The 15,116-nt window shown below is 44.6% G+C and overlaps 1 protein-coding gene across 2 annotated transcripts in view; it reads right to left on the bottom strand.

The window, feature by feature from the left end:
• Positions 1 to 262: 262 nt before the first annotated feature.
• Positions 263 to 15,116, bottom strand: part of p38b (p38b MAP kinase) — a 434,540-nt gene continuing 419,686 nt past the window's right edge. The window contains exon 13 of one of the 2 annotated variants that reach the window (XM_065454289.1): positions 263 to 518. In XM_065454289.1, the coding sequence (XP_065310361.1) occupies positions 412 to 518 (107 nt within the window). In that variant the 3' untranslated portion in view covers positions 263 to 411. The remainder of the gene's footprint in view (positions 519 to 15,116) is intronic. The other variant, XM_065454297.1, reaches the window with a different exon arrangement.

The following is a 15,116-nucleotide window of genomic DNA, read 5'->3' as shown; positions in this document are numbered from 1 at the left end:
GCTGAGATTCCAATAACTGGTGTCAGCGGTCCGATTACAATAACTGGCGCCAGCGGTGCGATTACAATAGTCGTTAGCCAGTGCGCTCATCTGTGGTTGATTCGCCGTCTCCTGTACTGCGCTTGTTGAAGCTGCACTTTAACAAGATATGTACCAACAACACGCCCACATGAACAAGCCGGTAGTTACGCTTTCCTATAAGAACGAATACTGTTTTATTTTCACAAATTTATACATGCAGATTAATAGCATCCCACACTGACCTCCATATAAAGGGCACGATGGCAGGTGCGGAGCTGCGTGCGCCACCACGCGCTCGTTTAATGTCTTTCTTTACACACGAGCACACTATTCATCTAACAGTCAAAGCACTCTTACAGGCATCGCCACTCGATGCCCCGACAGGGAAGCCTAGGGGACCTTCGCTTTGCGCTGAAGGTGTTGGGCGAGGCCCGAGATGCCGGCGCTGATCTGGCGCAGCTTGGGCTGGAACATCACCACTTCCTTGTGCACCATCTCTGCGTAGAGATTTGGGTCCGCCACCATTCGCGCCACAAACAACAGGAATAAAGAGACCGAGGTGTACTTACACACACAGACAAAAAACATATGACAATTTCGAAATAAAAAAAATACACCGCGAAGATAGATGCAGTCGAGGATAGTACCGTAACAATTGCGGACATAGGTAAAATTATGGCAAAACTAATAAAACGGTCATCAGCCCTAAGAAAGATCGACGCCTAATGCGGTACCATTTCTTTATTATCGTTCAGAAACTTAAGTACCCGCAGCTGCATCTAATAAAAGAAAGCTTGCCATATTGACCGCAAATGACTGGGACAGCGGAAGAGAACACCAACGACACGGTCCCCGTCTTTATTTGCGGTCAATATGATATGCAGTAAACACCAACTAAGCCAAACTGAAGTCCTTCTGAAGTAATGAAAAAGCAGATGACTGAACGAAATGTCAAATGTTAACTTCTTTTTTTCTTATACAACCAAGGTTCATTGTAGTTTTTGCGTAATACAATGTCAATAAATCTACCATTGGAGATCATATGTCATTTACGACCAGTCGAGCAGTATCCTGAAGCCACGGGAACTATGCTGCTGTCTAGTTAACAAGACAAATCCTAACGCATGCAGGGTCACGCGTTCCGTGTCTGAAGCATTACGAGTGTTTTACTGACCGGCTATGGTTCACGAAGAGTCAAATCCAGAGGCTGACAACAAATTATATAGGAGAAAGAATGGTACTTATATTGGCGCAGAGTTTTCAGTCTGCCCGGGGGCAATTCGCACCCTCTGCTTTTTTTAATCCTGCCCCCCCCCCTCGCCCGTGCTCCTTGGCAAGAAGTATTGACGCGTGTACTTTTTATTCTTTCCTATGGCACTGCATTTATTCTTTCCTATGCCACCCCCACTGCAGTGGGGGCGGCAGCACGGCAGCGGCAATGGCGCATAACCACGCATGGCTTGTTTTACAGGTTGGTTATTACTCTCATGTATCAAGACTACGGTCAAATTTAACATCATCATCATCAGCAGCCTGGTTACGCCCACTGCAGGGCAAAGGCCTCTCCCATACTTCTCCAACAACCCCGGTCATGTACTAATTGTGGCCATGCCGTCCCTGCAAACTTCTTAATCTCATCCGCCCACCTTACTTTCTGCCGCCCCCTGCTACGCTTCCCTTCCCTTGGGATCCAGTCCGTAACCCTTAATGACCATCGGTTATCTTCCCTCCTCATTACATGTCCTACCCATGCCCATTTCTTTTTCTTGATTTCAACTTAGATGTCATTAACTCGAGTTTGTTCCCTCACCCAATCTGCTCTTTTCTTATTCCTTAACGTTACACCTATCATTCTTCTTTCCATAGCTCGTTGCGTCGTCCACGGTCAAACTGCCTATGTCTATTGGTGCTGCCACTCCCTGTGAAGTGTGTTGAAGTTTTGAGCATGTGGTGGTTAGGTCTAAAGGTCTTGCTTTCCGGGGACGTTGAAACAAACCCTGGCCCAACTGTGGAAGAAACGCTGAAACAAATTCTGGATAAGCAAATTCAAATGGACAACAGGCTCGCCAATTTGGAAGAGAGCCTAGTAAAAATTACGAGTCAATGTGCTCGGCCGGAAATTCTAGAAATAACGATGGAAGACGTTAAGCGAACAGTTCAGTATCAGCAACAGCGACTAACTAAATTAGAAGACCGGGCACGACGGAATAATGTTATTGTATTTGGTGTTCCCGAGACTGAAAACGAAACGCGTGAAGATATCGAGCAGCAAGTTGTAAAAAATATTTTTTCCAACAAACTTGGCGTCACGATTTTATCAGTTGAAAGAATACACAGGCTTGGTCAAAAGAAACAATCACGCAGTAGACCTGTTATCCTAAAATTGTACGATTACAATGAAAAGGTGGCAATCTTTAGGAATTGCAAAAAACTCAAAGGAACGAAAATTGGTGTTTCTGACGACTATTCGCCGGAAACAGTCTCAAAAAGAAGACTACTTTGGAAATCGGCTCAGACTGATAAACGCGATGGCGCAAAGGTCAGTCTTGTTCACGATAAGCTTTTCATCAATAGCCACTGCTTACACATGGGACTTTGAGCAGAATGTGCGCATGATCGAGACTGTGCAAAGAAGGGCCCCCTGCCACCGAAAAAGTTGACTGACGCGAAAGGCACCCCGAGATAAGGTTATTGAACATTAATGCACGGAGCATCGTGAATAAGGTAGAACAGCTTGAATACTTGTTATTGCTTCACGACGCAGAGCTCATTGCCATAACAGAAACGTGGTTGCACAGTGACGTGAAGGACGATGAGGTATTTGCAAGCACTTACAATGTAATCCGCAAAGATAGAGCAACACGAGGCGGTGGTGTGGCCCTTCTAGTGAAGAAACCACTCAGATATGAAACTGTGCCATCCTTAAACGGGCATGAAAGTGTGCGGTGCAAACTATTTCTTGGCAATACCATTTTGCTAGTTGGCGTTATCTATAGAGCCCCCGGAAGCCCTGTTGAATTTTTGTGTGCGCTTGACGAGGATTTAAATAACATAAGGAATGCCAGAAGTAGAATTATTTTAACAGGGGATTTTAATTTAACAGGTGTCGATTGGGATGCGAGAATTACGGGGCCAGTAGAAAAACCTAGCGCCAATGTTCGAGATTATGCTTAAGCATAACTTTGTTCAGGTAGTTCATGAGCTGACCAGGGCACAGGGGCAAAATCAATCTACGCTGGATTCGTTATTTTTGACTAACGGAACATTTAATGATAATATTGACATTGAGGAAGGCATACCAGATCATAAAACAGTAGTAGCAACTTTAAGCATAGGAAACACGCAATTACAAAAGAATCCCTCTCTATATGTGTATAATTTTAATCGGGCTGACGACACGTTGGTTATTGACTACTTAGAACGGGCTCTTGATAATATGCCGGTTGATAATGACATAAATAGGGTTTGGAGATACTTTGTATCAGTTGTTCGCGACTGTTTAGAAAAATATGTGCCCAAGAAAATCAAGCGCATAGGAAAACCCAGTCCATGGGTAACTAGAAACATCATTAATTTGAAGCGGTGACTGAATCGTGCACGTAGAAGGATGCCAAAGCGACGTGCTGAAATAGCCAGTTTCGGTACACAAGTTAGAAAGGAATTAAAAGACGCAAAGGCGGCATTTTTTTCAACAACACTGGTGGATTACTTGCAAAACTCGCCTCAAAAATTCTGGAATTGCTTATCTGGTTCTACGTGCAACATTAATGAAATTAAGGTAGACGGAAATGTCTGCACTAAACCAGCTTTGATCAGACAGCCTTTTAACAGTATGTTTAACTCTGTGTTTACACCTCGCAGTACTAGGCACCCCATAAATCCGAGCGATGGTTTGTTGCTGTGTGAACATAGAAATGATATTGTACTTTCTGGAGAAGGCATTCTAGCATTGTTGTTAAAACTGGATACCAAAACATTTTGTGGCCCCGATGAGATACCCAATGAGTTTTTGAGGCGTTATTGTGAATGGATATCACATTTTTTGTCTAGAATTTTTGCAATATCATTCCGTATCGGAGGTGTGCCAGAAGATTGGCTCCTTGCACGCATCGTACCTATATTTAAAGCGGGCAATAGGTTATTGACGGAAAACTATCGGCCTATTTCCATTACATGCTCCGCGTGTAAATTGTTGGAACACATAATATCGAAACATCTGGTTGAATATATAGAAAATAACAACTTATTCTACAGTAAGCAGCATGGCTTTCGCCAACGTCTGTCAACGGTGACGCAGTTTTTTGAGGTGTCTCATGCTTTCGGCGTCGCAATTAACCACAACGAACAAATTCATGTTATAGCAATTGATTTTTCGAAGGCTTTTGACCGTATGTGTCACATAAAACTTATTGAGAAATTGTATAAACTTGGAGTCAATACACAAATTGTGCAATGGATCCATGCGTACCTTGCAAATAGAAAACAACTTGTTCAAATAGCAGGCGAAAGGTCATCCTCATTACCTGTTTTATCCGGTGTACCACAGGGTTCGGTATTAGGACCAATTCTGTTTCTATTATATGTAAATGACATTGCCAATGAATTGAATCCTAACATTGAATTGCGTCTATTTGCGGATGATTGCCTTATTTACTGTCGCGTTAAGAATGTCCAGGATCAAGTGTTGTTGAACGAAAGGTTGCAAAGAATTTATGACTGGTGTGTTACTTGGGACATGAAAATTAATTTCGATAAATCAGCTTACATGACTGTATATAACAAGAAAACCCCGTTGCTTTTTTTCTTATAGAATAAATAATAGCCCACTTCAACATGTTAGTAAGCTTAAGTATCTCGGGGTTACAATCACGCACAATTTCAATTGGAACGTACACATCGAAAACATTTGTGGTTCTGGTCAACGCAAACTCGGTCTGTTAAGGCGAAAGTTGAAAGGTGCTACAGCCGAGGTAAAGCTCAAGGCGTACAAAACAGTAGTACGGCCTACACTGGAATACGCATGTATAGTCTGGGATCCGCACCAAGTGGGCTGGTTAAATAAACTGGAACGAATTCAAAGACAATCCGTAAGGTTTATCTTTAATGCTTATCAAAGGACGCAGTCTCTAACTGCGTTATTATCTCGTGCCGGTTTGCTCGAACTGGCAACGCGCAGAAAAATAGCCAGGTTGAAATTCTTGTACCAAATGTATAACAATAAATTCAATTTGGACTCCAGGCTATACTTGCGTCCCCCCCGGACGAATGTCGATCCCCACGTACAGGTCACTCTCAAGCTGTAATGCCCTATGTGCCGCGTGTTGATGCCTTCAAATTTTCCTTTCTTGTGAAAACCATAGTTGATTGGAACAAACTTGACGCAGATGTATTTATTGAAACGCACACAACTGAATCATTTGAGCGTAAACTGTCACGTGTTTGCTGAATGCATTGTTTGTTTATTGCGGAACTGGTGTTACGTGTTTGTGGAAAATTTCTTTTCCCCACCCCTGTAACAGCCCGCAAGGGCTAATATTTCACCCACTAACAAATTGAAGTTATCGCTCAGTGCAAGAGGCGCTCGCATGATTGGAACTTACTGGAATTTCATCGATGGTTCTATCCGCTGTCACCGGAGCTTGTATAATCTGATCGCGTGCGCGACGCCCGTTGTGCAGTGCTTTCTGGAGGACACCTTCGACGACCGGAAGAAGAGGTTGGCAGAGACGCGCGTGCCACGCGGTATGGGCACGAAAAAAAGCTAAAGAGGAGCTTTTGCAGTGAGCTTTGTGTATTGCTAAATTCCTAAATATTATACTTACTGAATAAATTGCTAAATAAAATACTTACTGTGATGCAAGGTTCGTGCACTCAAAGCTTTTAACGGTTCTCTCAGGCCTCCGAGAACCCAATTGAGGACAAAGCCGTTGGTTTCGAACACACACACAAATTTTTAATGGAACAAAAAAGGCTTAAAATAAATAGAAGAAAATAGAAAACAGAAAAGAAACACTCAAATAGACATCACGACAGTAAGAGACATTTGGGGCTAGTATGAAGCTGACTAGTGCGCGAGTCCGGGCTTGCCACGACGGCAGGGACACATAACAGTCTCGACGCGGCGACAAGCTGACGAAAGGAGTTGCGCCGGTCTCACCAAAGGTCGTGGTGTAAGTTGACTGACCGGGCGACCGGAGCGCGCCAGTTCTGGCTTGGAGAGGTAAGACAGGTGGCTTGGCGGCACGAGCTGACGGCGGCGGCGTTCTGGCCGGGCAGCTGGGCGTAGAGCTCGGGCCCGTAGCCCGACTGCTCTTCTCCTGCCCACGGGCACAGAAGCTCGAACGCCAGCCTCGGGCAGCAGGCGGCACGACAGACGGGGGCGGCGTTCTGGCCAGGCAGCTGGCGTAGAACTCGGGCCCGTAGCCCGACAGTTCTCGTCCTGCCCAAGGGCGCAGAAGCTCACCGGCCTTGAGGAGCTGACGGCACGCTCGGGTAGACGGGCGACGCACAGGAACGGGCTGGCAGGAGGCCTCGGTCGGGTGAAGTCCTGGTGGCTCGGGTCCGGAACCCGACGGCCCGTCTTTAACTCCCGGTGGTTGACCTCCTCCAGGCGTCACTTCCTGGAACTCTCCCTTGCGTCTCTCCCTTCTGCCAGCGCACCACGCTTTTTCTTCTCTCTGGCCGATTAGGCATTATTCGATTGGCTGCCTGACGCCCCGTGGTCTTTCCTAATTGATTTGCTTTTCTTCTTAGTTGTTTTTCTTGCGCCGCCCGTTCACGTGCCGGACGCTCTTCGGCGTTGTCGTTTTTCACCTTCCAGCACGGAATTTGCCTCGGCGCGCGCACTCCTTGTCGTCTGCTCCTGACCGTCCCGATCACCGCACCATGTCGCGCACCACACTGACTAAGGCTTCTCCGTCTCGGACGACGAAGCCTTCCGGAAAAGCTCTATACCACACCCGCAGCACGGTGAATGGCCTCGTGACGTCGCCCTCACCCCCACCAGTGGAGCCCTCGACGATCGCTCCGTTTACCGTTACCCGGCCGCTACCTGTCCCGGCAACACCGACCATATACTGGTCCAGCCCGGTCTGAGAGCCCGTATCCGGAAATCTAAATGCAGCAACCGGTGGAGGTGCGGTTGCTGTTCGTCTAACTGACGAAGGTCTTCCGCCACCGACGAAGACACCGAAAAGCCTGTCTCGACGACATATGAACGAGACGTCGCCATCATGACGAAGCCTGGAAGCAAAAATACGACGAAAAAATAACGACTGACGACGCCATGTTCCAGCAACAGGTCAACATAACATAGCCGTGATCCGACGCCAGCACCAAACGCAAGACAAAGAACCACCAACCTCGATGTGCTTCTCGACGGCCACGCAATCACCGCCTTAGTAAGTAAGTATTTTATTTAGCAGTTTATTTATTAAGTATATTATTTAGCAATTTACCAATATACAAAGCTCACTGCAGGGGCAGGGGCTAAAGGCAATCAAGCCTGACAAAGGCCCCTGTCCCTCCGCAGTTCGTGGCAGCTCACATGCTTCGAGTTCAACAGAGTAAAAAAAAAGAGGATTGTAGTACATCAGTTTGAGGAAAATGGACAACTAGCAACTTGCAAGAGTGCACATAAGAATTCACATAAACAAGATAAAAAGTTTATATAACATCTTTAAATAATCGTACGGAATACACGCCAAAATATACAGGTACACAAAATAAATTCAAAACAATTGGAAACGTAGAATGTATGAGGATGCAATGAAATTACATTATACATGGAAACACTTGGAATACTAATTCGTGAATGATTTAAGCATTGATCAAGGCATGAAAATCCACACGTTAATGTTGATAGTGTATACATGTGGTAATTAATAAGTTCTTTGCTTGTTTTTTTTAAATGCAGCACTACTAGCTTTAAAATTCAATCTATATGCAAGGATATTCAAAACATGATGTGTCTGGTACGCAGCACTTTGTTTTCCATAATTAGTTCTTACTTTAGTTGCTCGTATCCTTTGTTCTCATAAACAGTAGCATGGCTTTTCGATGCGGCTTTGTTCATATAATTTATTTTGTTGAATTACTTGGAGCAATTTAAAACAGTACAACTGATAAGCCCTGAGCATGGAATGTTTTATGAACAGTGGAGCAGTTGGCAGGTCTTGTAATTTTCCCCTGTATTTTTCGATACAGCTCAAGATTTTCTTCTGCATAGTAATAAGCCTATGGTAATTTCTTTACGATGTTGTTCCCCAGACTAATATCCCATAAGTTACCTCAAAATGAAAGAGTGCACAGTACATATTTAATTTTAACCTTAATGAGATTAAGTGGACTGTTTTGTGAAAACAACCAACTATTCGCGCTAATGCGGTAATCAGGTGATTTACATGTGTGTTGCAGTTTAAATCTTCCTGAAACCACACACAGAAATTTTTGTTCCCTAACGTGTGTAATACAATTTCCTTCAAATGCGACACTTACTTTACTTATAGGCTTGTTTATAGGCCGTAATATCATATAGGTTCTTTTTTTTTGTCATTTAGGCTTAGCTCATTTTGCCTTAACCATTCTGAAAGATACCTTAAATAGCTATTTACACTGACTTCAAGTGATATTAAATTGTCGGATAAAAAGAAAACGCTTGTATCATCAGCGTACATAACAAGTTCAGGGGAATCAGGAATTTCTACAGTATCTTTATATAAGCAAGGAACAATAGTGGCCATAATATGGACCCTTGGGGGACTCCTTGGTTTAACTTTATCTTTGTAGACATTGTGTTATTATTTTCCGCGAATTGATAGCAATCTCCAAGGTAACATTTGAAGAGTCGAAGTGCGACTCCACGCACTCCTTACATCGACAATTTATGAATTAATAGTTGGAATCGTATGGAGTCAAATGCTTTTTGAAGATATAGAAAGAGCCCAAGGGTGTATTTCTTCTTTTCCATATGGTCGATTTTCTTATCTTTGATATACAATAGAGCTTGTTCCACTGACTTATTTTTTTCCAACGCATATTGACTCTTTGTTATTATTTGATGTTTATCAAAAAGGCTGCAAGTATATCGTAAATTACTCCTTCAAATGTTTTGATATTGTTGGAAGCACAGATATTGGTCGATAGTTTGCTGAATTATTGATATCACCACCTTTATGTACTGCAGTGATATTTGCCACCTTTAACTGTTCCGGAAATACACCGGCACTGAGGATACGGTTGATAATATAGGAAAATACATCACATAACAATGGTGATATCAATTTCAACTCAGCAGAGTCTATTTCATCAATCCCTGATGCAACATTATTCTTAAGCTTTCTGATTAAGTTTTCTACTTCAACCGGATCTGATGGTACCAAAAAAAAATAGAATAAGGCACAGTACATGCACTTATCCGCAATTGGGGCACTTTCCGTATTTCCATCGGTTCCAACATAGGAGCCGGCGATTATAAAGTGTTCGTTCATGACATTGGCCAACCTTTCGCCGTTGAGTGTTTCGCCATTAATTGTTAGGTTCCGCGTCCTATGACAGCCTTTATTCCTATTCGTAAGCCCATTTATGACTTCCCATAATTTCCTCCGATTGTTGTAATTTTTTTCAATAACTTTTCATAGTAGTTAGTTTTAGCCTTCCTTGTGTCTGAAGTTAAAGCACTCTTATATGTCTTGGGAAAAGACGGGGAATGCGGGGATGGAAATTCAAGACGATGAGCAAAACGTGAACACGGTGAATGCAGGAGCCAACGTTTCGACAAGTGGACTTGTCTTCGTCAAGGCGACGTATGCTTTCCTCGCCACAGGTGGGGTTCTTCTAAAGGGGAGAAGGTGTGAGACTGGAAGGTGCGGAAACGAGGGAAGCTGTGTTGGCGTGCGAATTGAGAGTAAAGGAACGCCAAATCCTTTCCGACCGCGCTATTCTAGTCACTTTGGATGTTTCTGCCCTTTACACCAACATTCCCATGAGTGAAGGAATTGAAGCCGTTTCTAGATCCCTCGCAATCAATCCCCAAGCGCACGCTCCTTTAGTTTACTAGTTCTCACGCTCAACTATTTCGAATTCGATTCTATACACTACCTGCAACTTTTCGGCACTAGCATGGGTACGTCATTCGCTCCCACGTATGCGAACATTTTCATGGGACAGCTTCAAGCAGACCTGCTGAAATCCTACCCTTTAAAACCCCACACCTACCTTCGTTACATTGACGACATACTTATGATGTGGGAACATGGCACAAGCGCCTTAACCGACTTAATTAGCCATTTCAATTGCTTTCACTCGAGTATTATATATACTGCTCACCACTGTCCTAGTCAGATCAACTTCCTGGACACGACGGTCTACATAGAAAACGGAAAACTCAGAACGATACTTTACCGGAAGCCTACAGATAGCCAGCAATATTTAGACTACAACAGTCATCGTCCGCGACATTGAAAGCAAGGAATTTTTGTCGGACAAGCGAAACGTATAAGAAGAATCTGCAGAGAATACCATGATTATATCCACCACCTAAATGACCTTAAAACAACGCTAGCAGAAAGGAACTATCCCCAAGTTGCTCTCGATAGAGCTTATGATGCCGCGTCAAGATTGGAGAGACAGTCGGAATTGGCGAAGAGACAGCCCCCATTAGAATCTGACAGACCACCGGCCTTTATAAGAAAATATTCTAATGTACTCCCAAACATAAACAACATCCTAAGAAAATACCACCCAATAATATCAAGTAACGACCGTCTGCGAAAAGCGTTCCCGGATGTACCCCGGGTTACCTACACTCTTAGGCAACGTTACACCCTTTGGCTTGCCCCTTCTGCCACACAACAATAATCGTTATCTGCCTTGATGCGTTTCCTTTCTTTAACGCTGCGAGCCCGGTACTTTCCAGTAACGAACGGCACGCGCGTTATCAGCATAGAACAGTTTACACCTTTTGGAGTGCCGCTTCTGATAACGCCGTTCGTTACTGGAAAGTTCCGGGCTCGCAGCGTTAAAGGAAACGCATCAAGGCAGATAACTATTATTGTTGTGTGGCAGAAGGGGCAAGCCAAAGGGTGTAACGTTGCCTAAGAGTGTATCGCCGTAACAGGAACATTAAAGACATGTTAGTGCACGCAATCAGCCAACAGCATTCCCCCATAATAAAAGCTTGTTGTCGCCCTAGCTGCAAAACCTGCAGGCACCTTCAAAGTGACATCAAAATTAAAAGCACCGCCAATAGTTATACACATGAAGTCAAATCTAGCTTCAAAAGGAGCTTCAGAATCTATTCGCTATGCTAAACTTCAAGCTATAGGCAACAACACTTAGTTTGATTTCTAGGCGTATCCCCCCCCCCTTTATTTTCTTCTTTTCCCTTTCCATTCTTCTCTTTTTTTTTTCAGCCGGCCTGTCAGATCAACACCTAGACAAGAAAGCCGGAGTGCTCGGTGAGTGACGTCATGGAGAAGAGGCCGGCGGCGCGCTTGGGGATACGGGTTGAATGAAGGGATTGCCGGTTCGTTCACCTCGCAGCAGTATGCTTCCATTGACTACTCCACACTTTTTCTTCAGTCGAAACTGCGGAATGAGCAGCAGACAGCTTACAAAGCATTTATTTAGAGGCACAGATACAAAACAGCTTTGTAAAGCTTGTACAGGTATTGATGCCAGCAGATTTTTCTAGCGTAGCGCATTGTCGTCTTTGTAATGTACCTTTTTTGTGAATTATTATTATTATTATTATTATTATTATTATTATTATTATACCCCATACTTCATACCTACTACTTCAAATAAAATGAATCCATAAAAATTTTCCCTCTGTGTTTTTGTGCTTATGGTTCTTATGCCGCGGCAATAATGAATGTAACACACTCGATTAGCTTCACAACTGCGTATGAACAACATTATTGGGACACATGCACTTATTCCAATCTAGATCTTTCGCTTTCGACGCCCTAATTACCGCAGTCCACTAACTTACAACTCAAATAAGTTTAGAAATGCGATATAAAACATTCGTACAGCTACTTACAAGGAAACAACTGCCTTATTGCGCAGAGTTTCAGCTTTTTCTCTTCCTTGCCTTAGCATTGGGATCCAATATTTTGTCATTCATCTTGAAGCAGTAGTTCAATAAAATATTCGTGCTACACCACAAAAGGTACCTTAACAGAAGTTCACATTTGTGTCCATCCTCGCAGGCGTCGAACTCTGAGGAAACATCACTTTCTGTAATGGCACTTTCTGCAATTGAGCAATTAACCTTTCCGTATTTTTCAAAAGTAACTATTTAAAGAAGTTCTCAACATCTTACCCTGGAGTGCGGTAATACAATGAAGTCTGCACGTGGTAGCGCCATAATCCAGGCACTCTGGGCTTCTTCATCTTGCGGAAACTTGAAGACATGATTTTTCTGCCCCGATCTGTACAGGCAATTGCTCCGGCAACTGGGCACGCAGCACTTATTAGGCATATCTTGGCATGGCACTCCACATTCCGCGGCAGTGAAGACTCGCACTACACTCAATCGCAAGCACAGCAGAAGTGTTGCGACTACATGCACTGGTCACGTCTAGAAAAAATGTGCGTTCGGAAGCATGCAACAGCATGGCCCAGCATGCCGGGACTTTTTAACCCCGAAGCTATTCAAGGAGCGGCAGGGCTCCTGGAACTAATCGAATTGTTGTAGCCGCCGTCGTCCCCTGTCTTCTCCGAATAGCCGGGGTTAACCAATGTATATCCTCCGCGCTTCATTTTCAACACAGGTGCGCCGCTCGTAGCTTCGTAGCACGCTGCATGGAACTTCTATGTAGGCCTCTTTTGCGTGACGTAGCTCAAGGGGAGAGGGTCAGCCAGAAGGCTTTAAGTTCTCTAAAGGCTGTTGGTCAGATGCCCTTGACCCACCGGCTAACACGCGTGCGTTGACAGACTGGGGTGGGGGGTGGGGGTGGTGGCCCTGGCTTTGACCTTGTGCGCAGCGTTCCTTTACTCTCAATTCAACACGCTAACACAGCTTCCCTCATGTCCGCGCCCTCCAGTCTCACACCCTCTCCCCTTATATATACTGTGGCGAGGAAAGCGTACGTCGCCTTGACGAAGACAAGTCCACTTGTCGAAACGTTGGCTCCCGCATTCACCTTGTTCACGTTTTGCTTCTATATGTGTTGTATTTAGTGAACGCATCTGTTTCTCTCGAGTGGATGAAATCGTAGTACAACATATTCTTTATTTGAATGCACCTGTAAAGATAGAATTTATCCAAGGCTTTCTGCATTTTTTATACATATCACGTGAGAACATCTGAAGTGGAAATGCTACGTCATAACTAGCACGCAACAGCTTTAGGATGGCGTTATAAGCTTCATCGGGGTTATTTTGCCTATAAACAGTGCTCCAATCCAGGTTCTGAACTAAGTGAAAAAAATTTCCCCGAGTTTAGCTGTTTTTAGTTCGATGAAGAAATGTCGAGGTTTTTGGTATGCAGAGGTGAGAAGTAGATAATACCAGAAAGAAGATGGGCATATGAATACTTATATCATACGAAAAAAACCCGGTTTTTATATTCCGCGAATTTAAATTTGAAGCACATATATCAAGCAGCGTAGCGCTTACTGATGTAATCCTAGTAGGTTAAGTTATAAAATTTGCCCTTCCATATGTAAGCAAAAGCGTTCCAAATCCTTTCGCATAGGGATCATTAGAGGAGAGGTCAATATTGTCACGTGGTGGTGACGTTAAGAACACAGTAACAATACTGTGATAGACAAAACTAACTTTTATTGGGCGAACCTGTGCCCACAAAATAGGCTACACTTATAGCACAACGATAGCGGCGAACACGGTCGGCGATCGTCGAAAATCTGATCAGCGGGTCAAGCGCGTCGGCTTTTATAATAATAATAATAATATTTGGGGTTTTACGTGCCGAAACCACTTTCTGATTATGAGGCACGCCGTAGTGGAGGACTCCGGAAATTTTGACCACCTGGGGTTCTTTAACGTGCACCTAAATCTAAGTACACGGGTGTCTTCGCATTTCGCCCCCATCGAAATGCGGCCGCCGTGGCCGGGATTCGATCCCGCGACCTCGTGCTCAGCAGCCCAACACCATAGCCACTGAGCAACCACGGCGGGTGGCTTTTATACAGCAGTAATCGAATGTTCCAGACTAATCGTTGGGACCCGCATGCCTTCTACAATGTTCTACACCATTCGCGTCAAGCGATGAAATCACATAACACAAGTTTCGGCGACAACAGACAGCGGATAGAAGCATCGATAACTTTCCAGAAAGTTCGGATACTGTTAGATATGGAGCTGTTTCCTGCGATTACTTCGAGTTCCCCAGACCACATCGGATGGCAGCACAGCTAATTGAGGAATGCAGAAGCAGGAAAGCGCATTCCAGAGAAGCGGCCGAGCAAACAAGTTTAAGGCAACAAGTTCACGTGCCAACAAGTTCGTGCGTCGCCGGGATTAGCAGGTGGGCCTCCAACAATGGAGCATGAGCAGCCCCCTCCTTCTCCTCGTTAGAAGTGCATTGCCAGTCTGCGAGGCAAGACCACAGCGAGCCGCCAGGTGTGACACCGCGACACGGGCGCCTACCATTGGCTGAAAGTGGCGTCATCGGAGCGGACTCTCCCATTGGTCAAACATGACGTGACTTGCAGTGCTCGAAGGGTTTATAAGAAGCCTTCCAGAGAGACCTGAGCATTCTGGGATATGCCCTGATTCCCTGATTCACCTCTCTCGAACTTCTTGCCGCGGGCCGCAGCGTCCGAGTTGCTGCTGGCCCGTAATGTCTGTACGAATGTTACTTGTCGCTCACCTCACTGTACCTAATGTAGAATAAACCCTCCCAAGTTTTGGGTTTCCATCCCGAAGTCCCGTCCCCCAACCCCTACAATACATGCAGGTGCGTCCCGCGCTGTGCGATAACATTTGTTAGGCGGCTAAACGTGGTCGCCCGATAAAGATAAGTACACGTGTCATTACCCCCCTCTTAGAAAAGCATCGACCCGATGCTGCAAACTAACGAAAGTAATAAATAAGCACTCGTAGCAAAGGAAACAACAAAATACGGG

This window comes from Dermacentor albipictus, chromosome 6 (assembly GCF_038994185.2).
Source record: "Dermacentor albipictus isolate Rhodes 1998 colony chromosome 6, USDA_Dalb.pri_finalv2, whole genome shotgun sequence".
In the NCBI taxonomy this organism is placed as follows: Eukaryota; Metazoa; Arthropoda; class Arachnida; order Ixodida; family Ixodidae; genus Dermacentor; species Dermacentor albipictus.
Note: the sequence above shows the minus strand (reverse complement) of the source record. Positions and strands in the feature narration are given on the sequence as shown.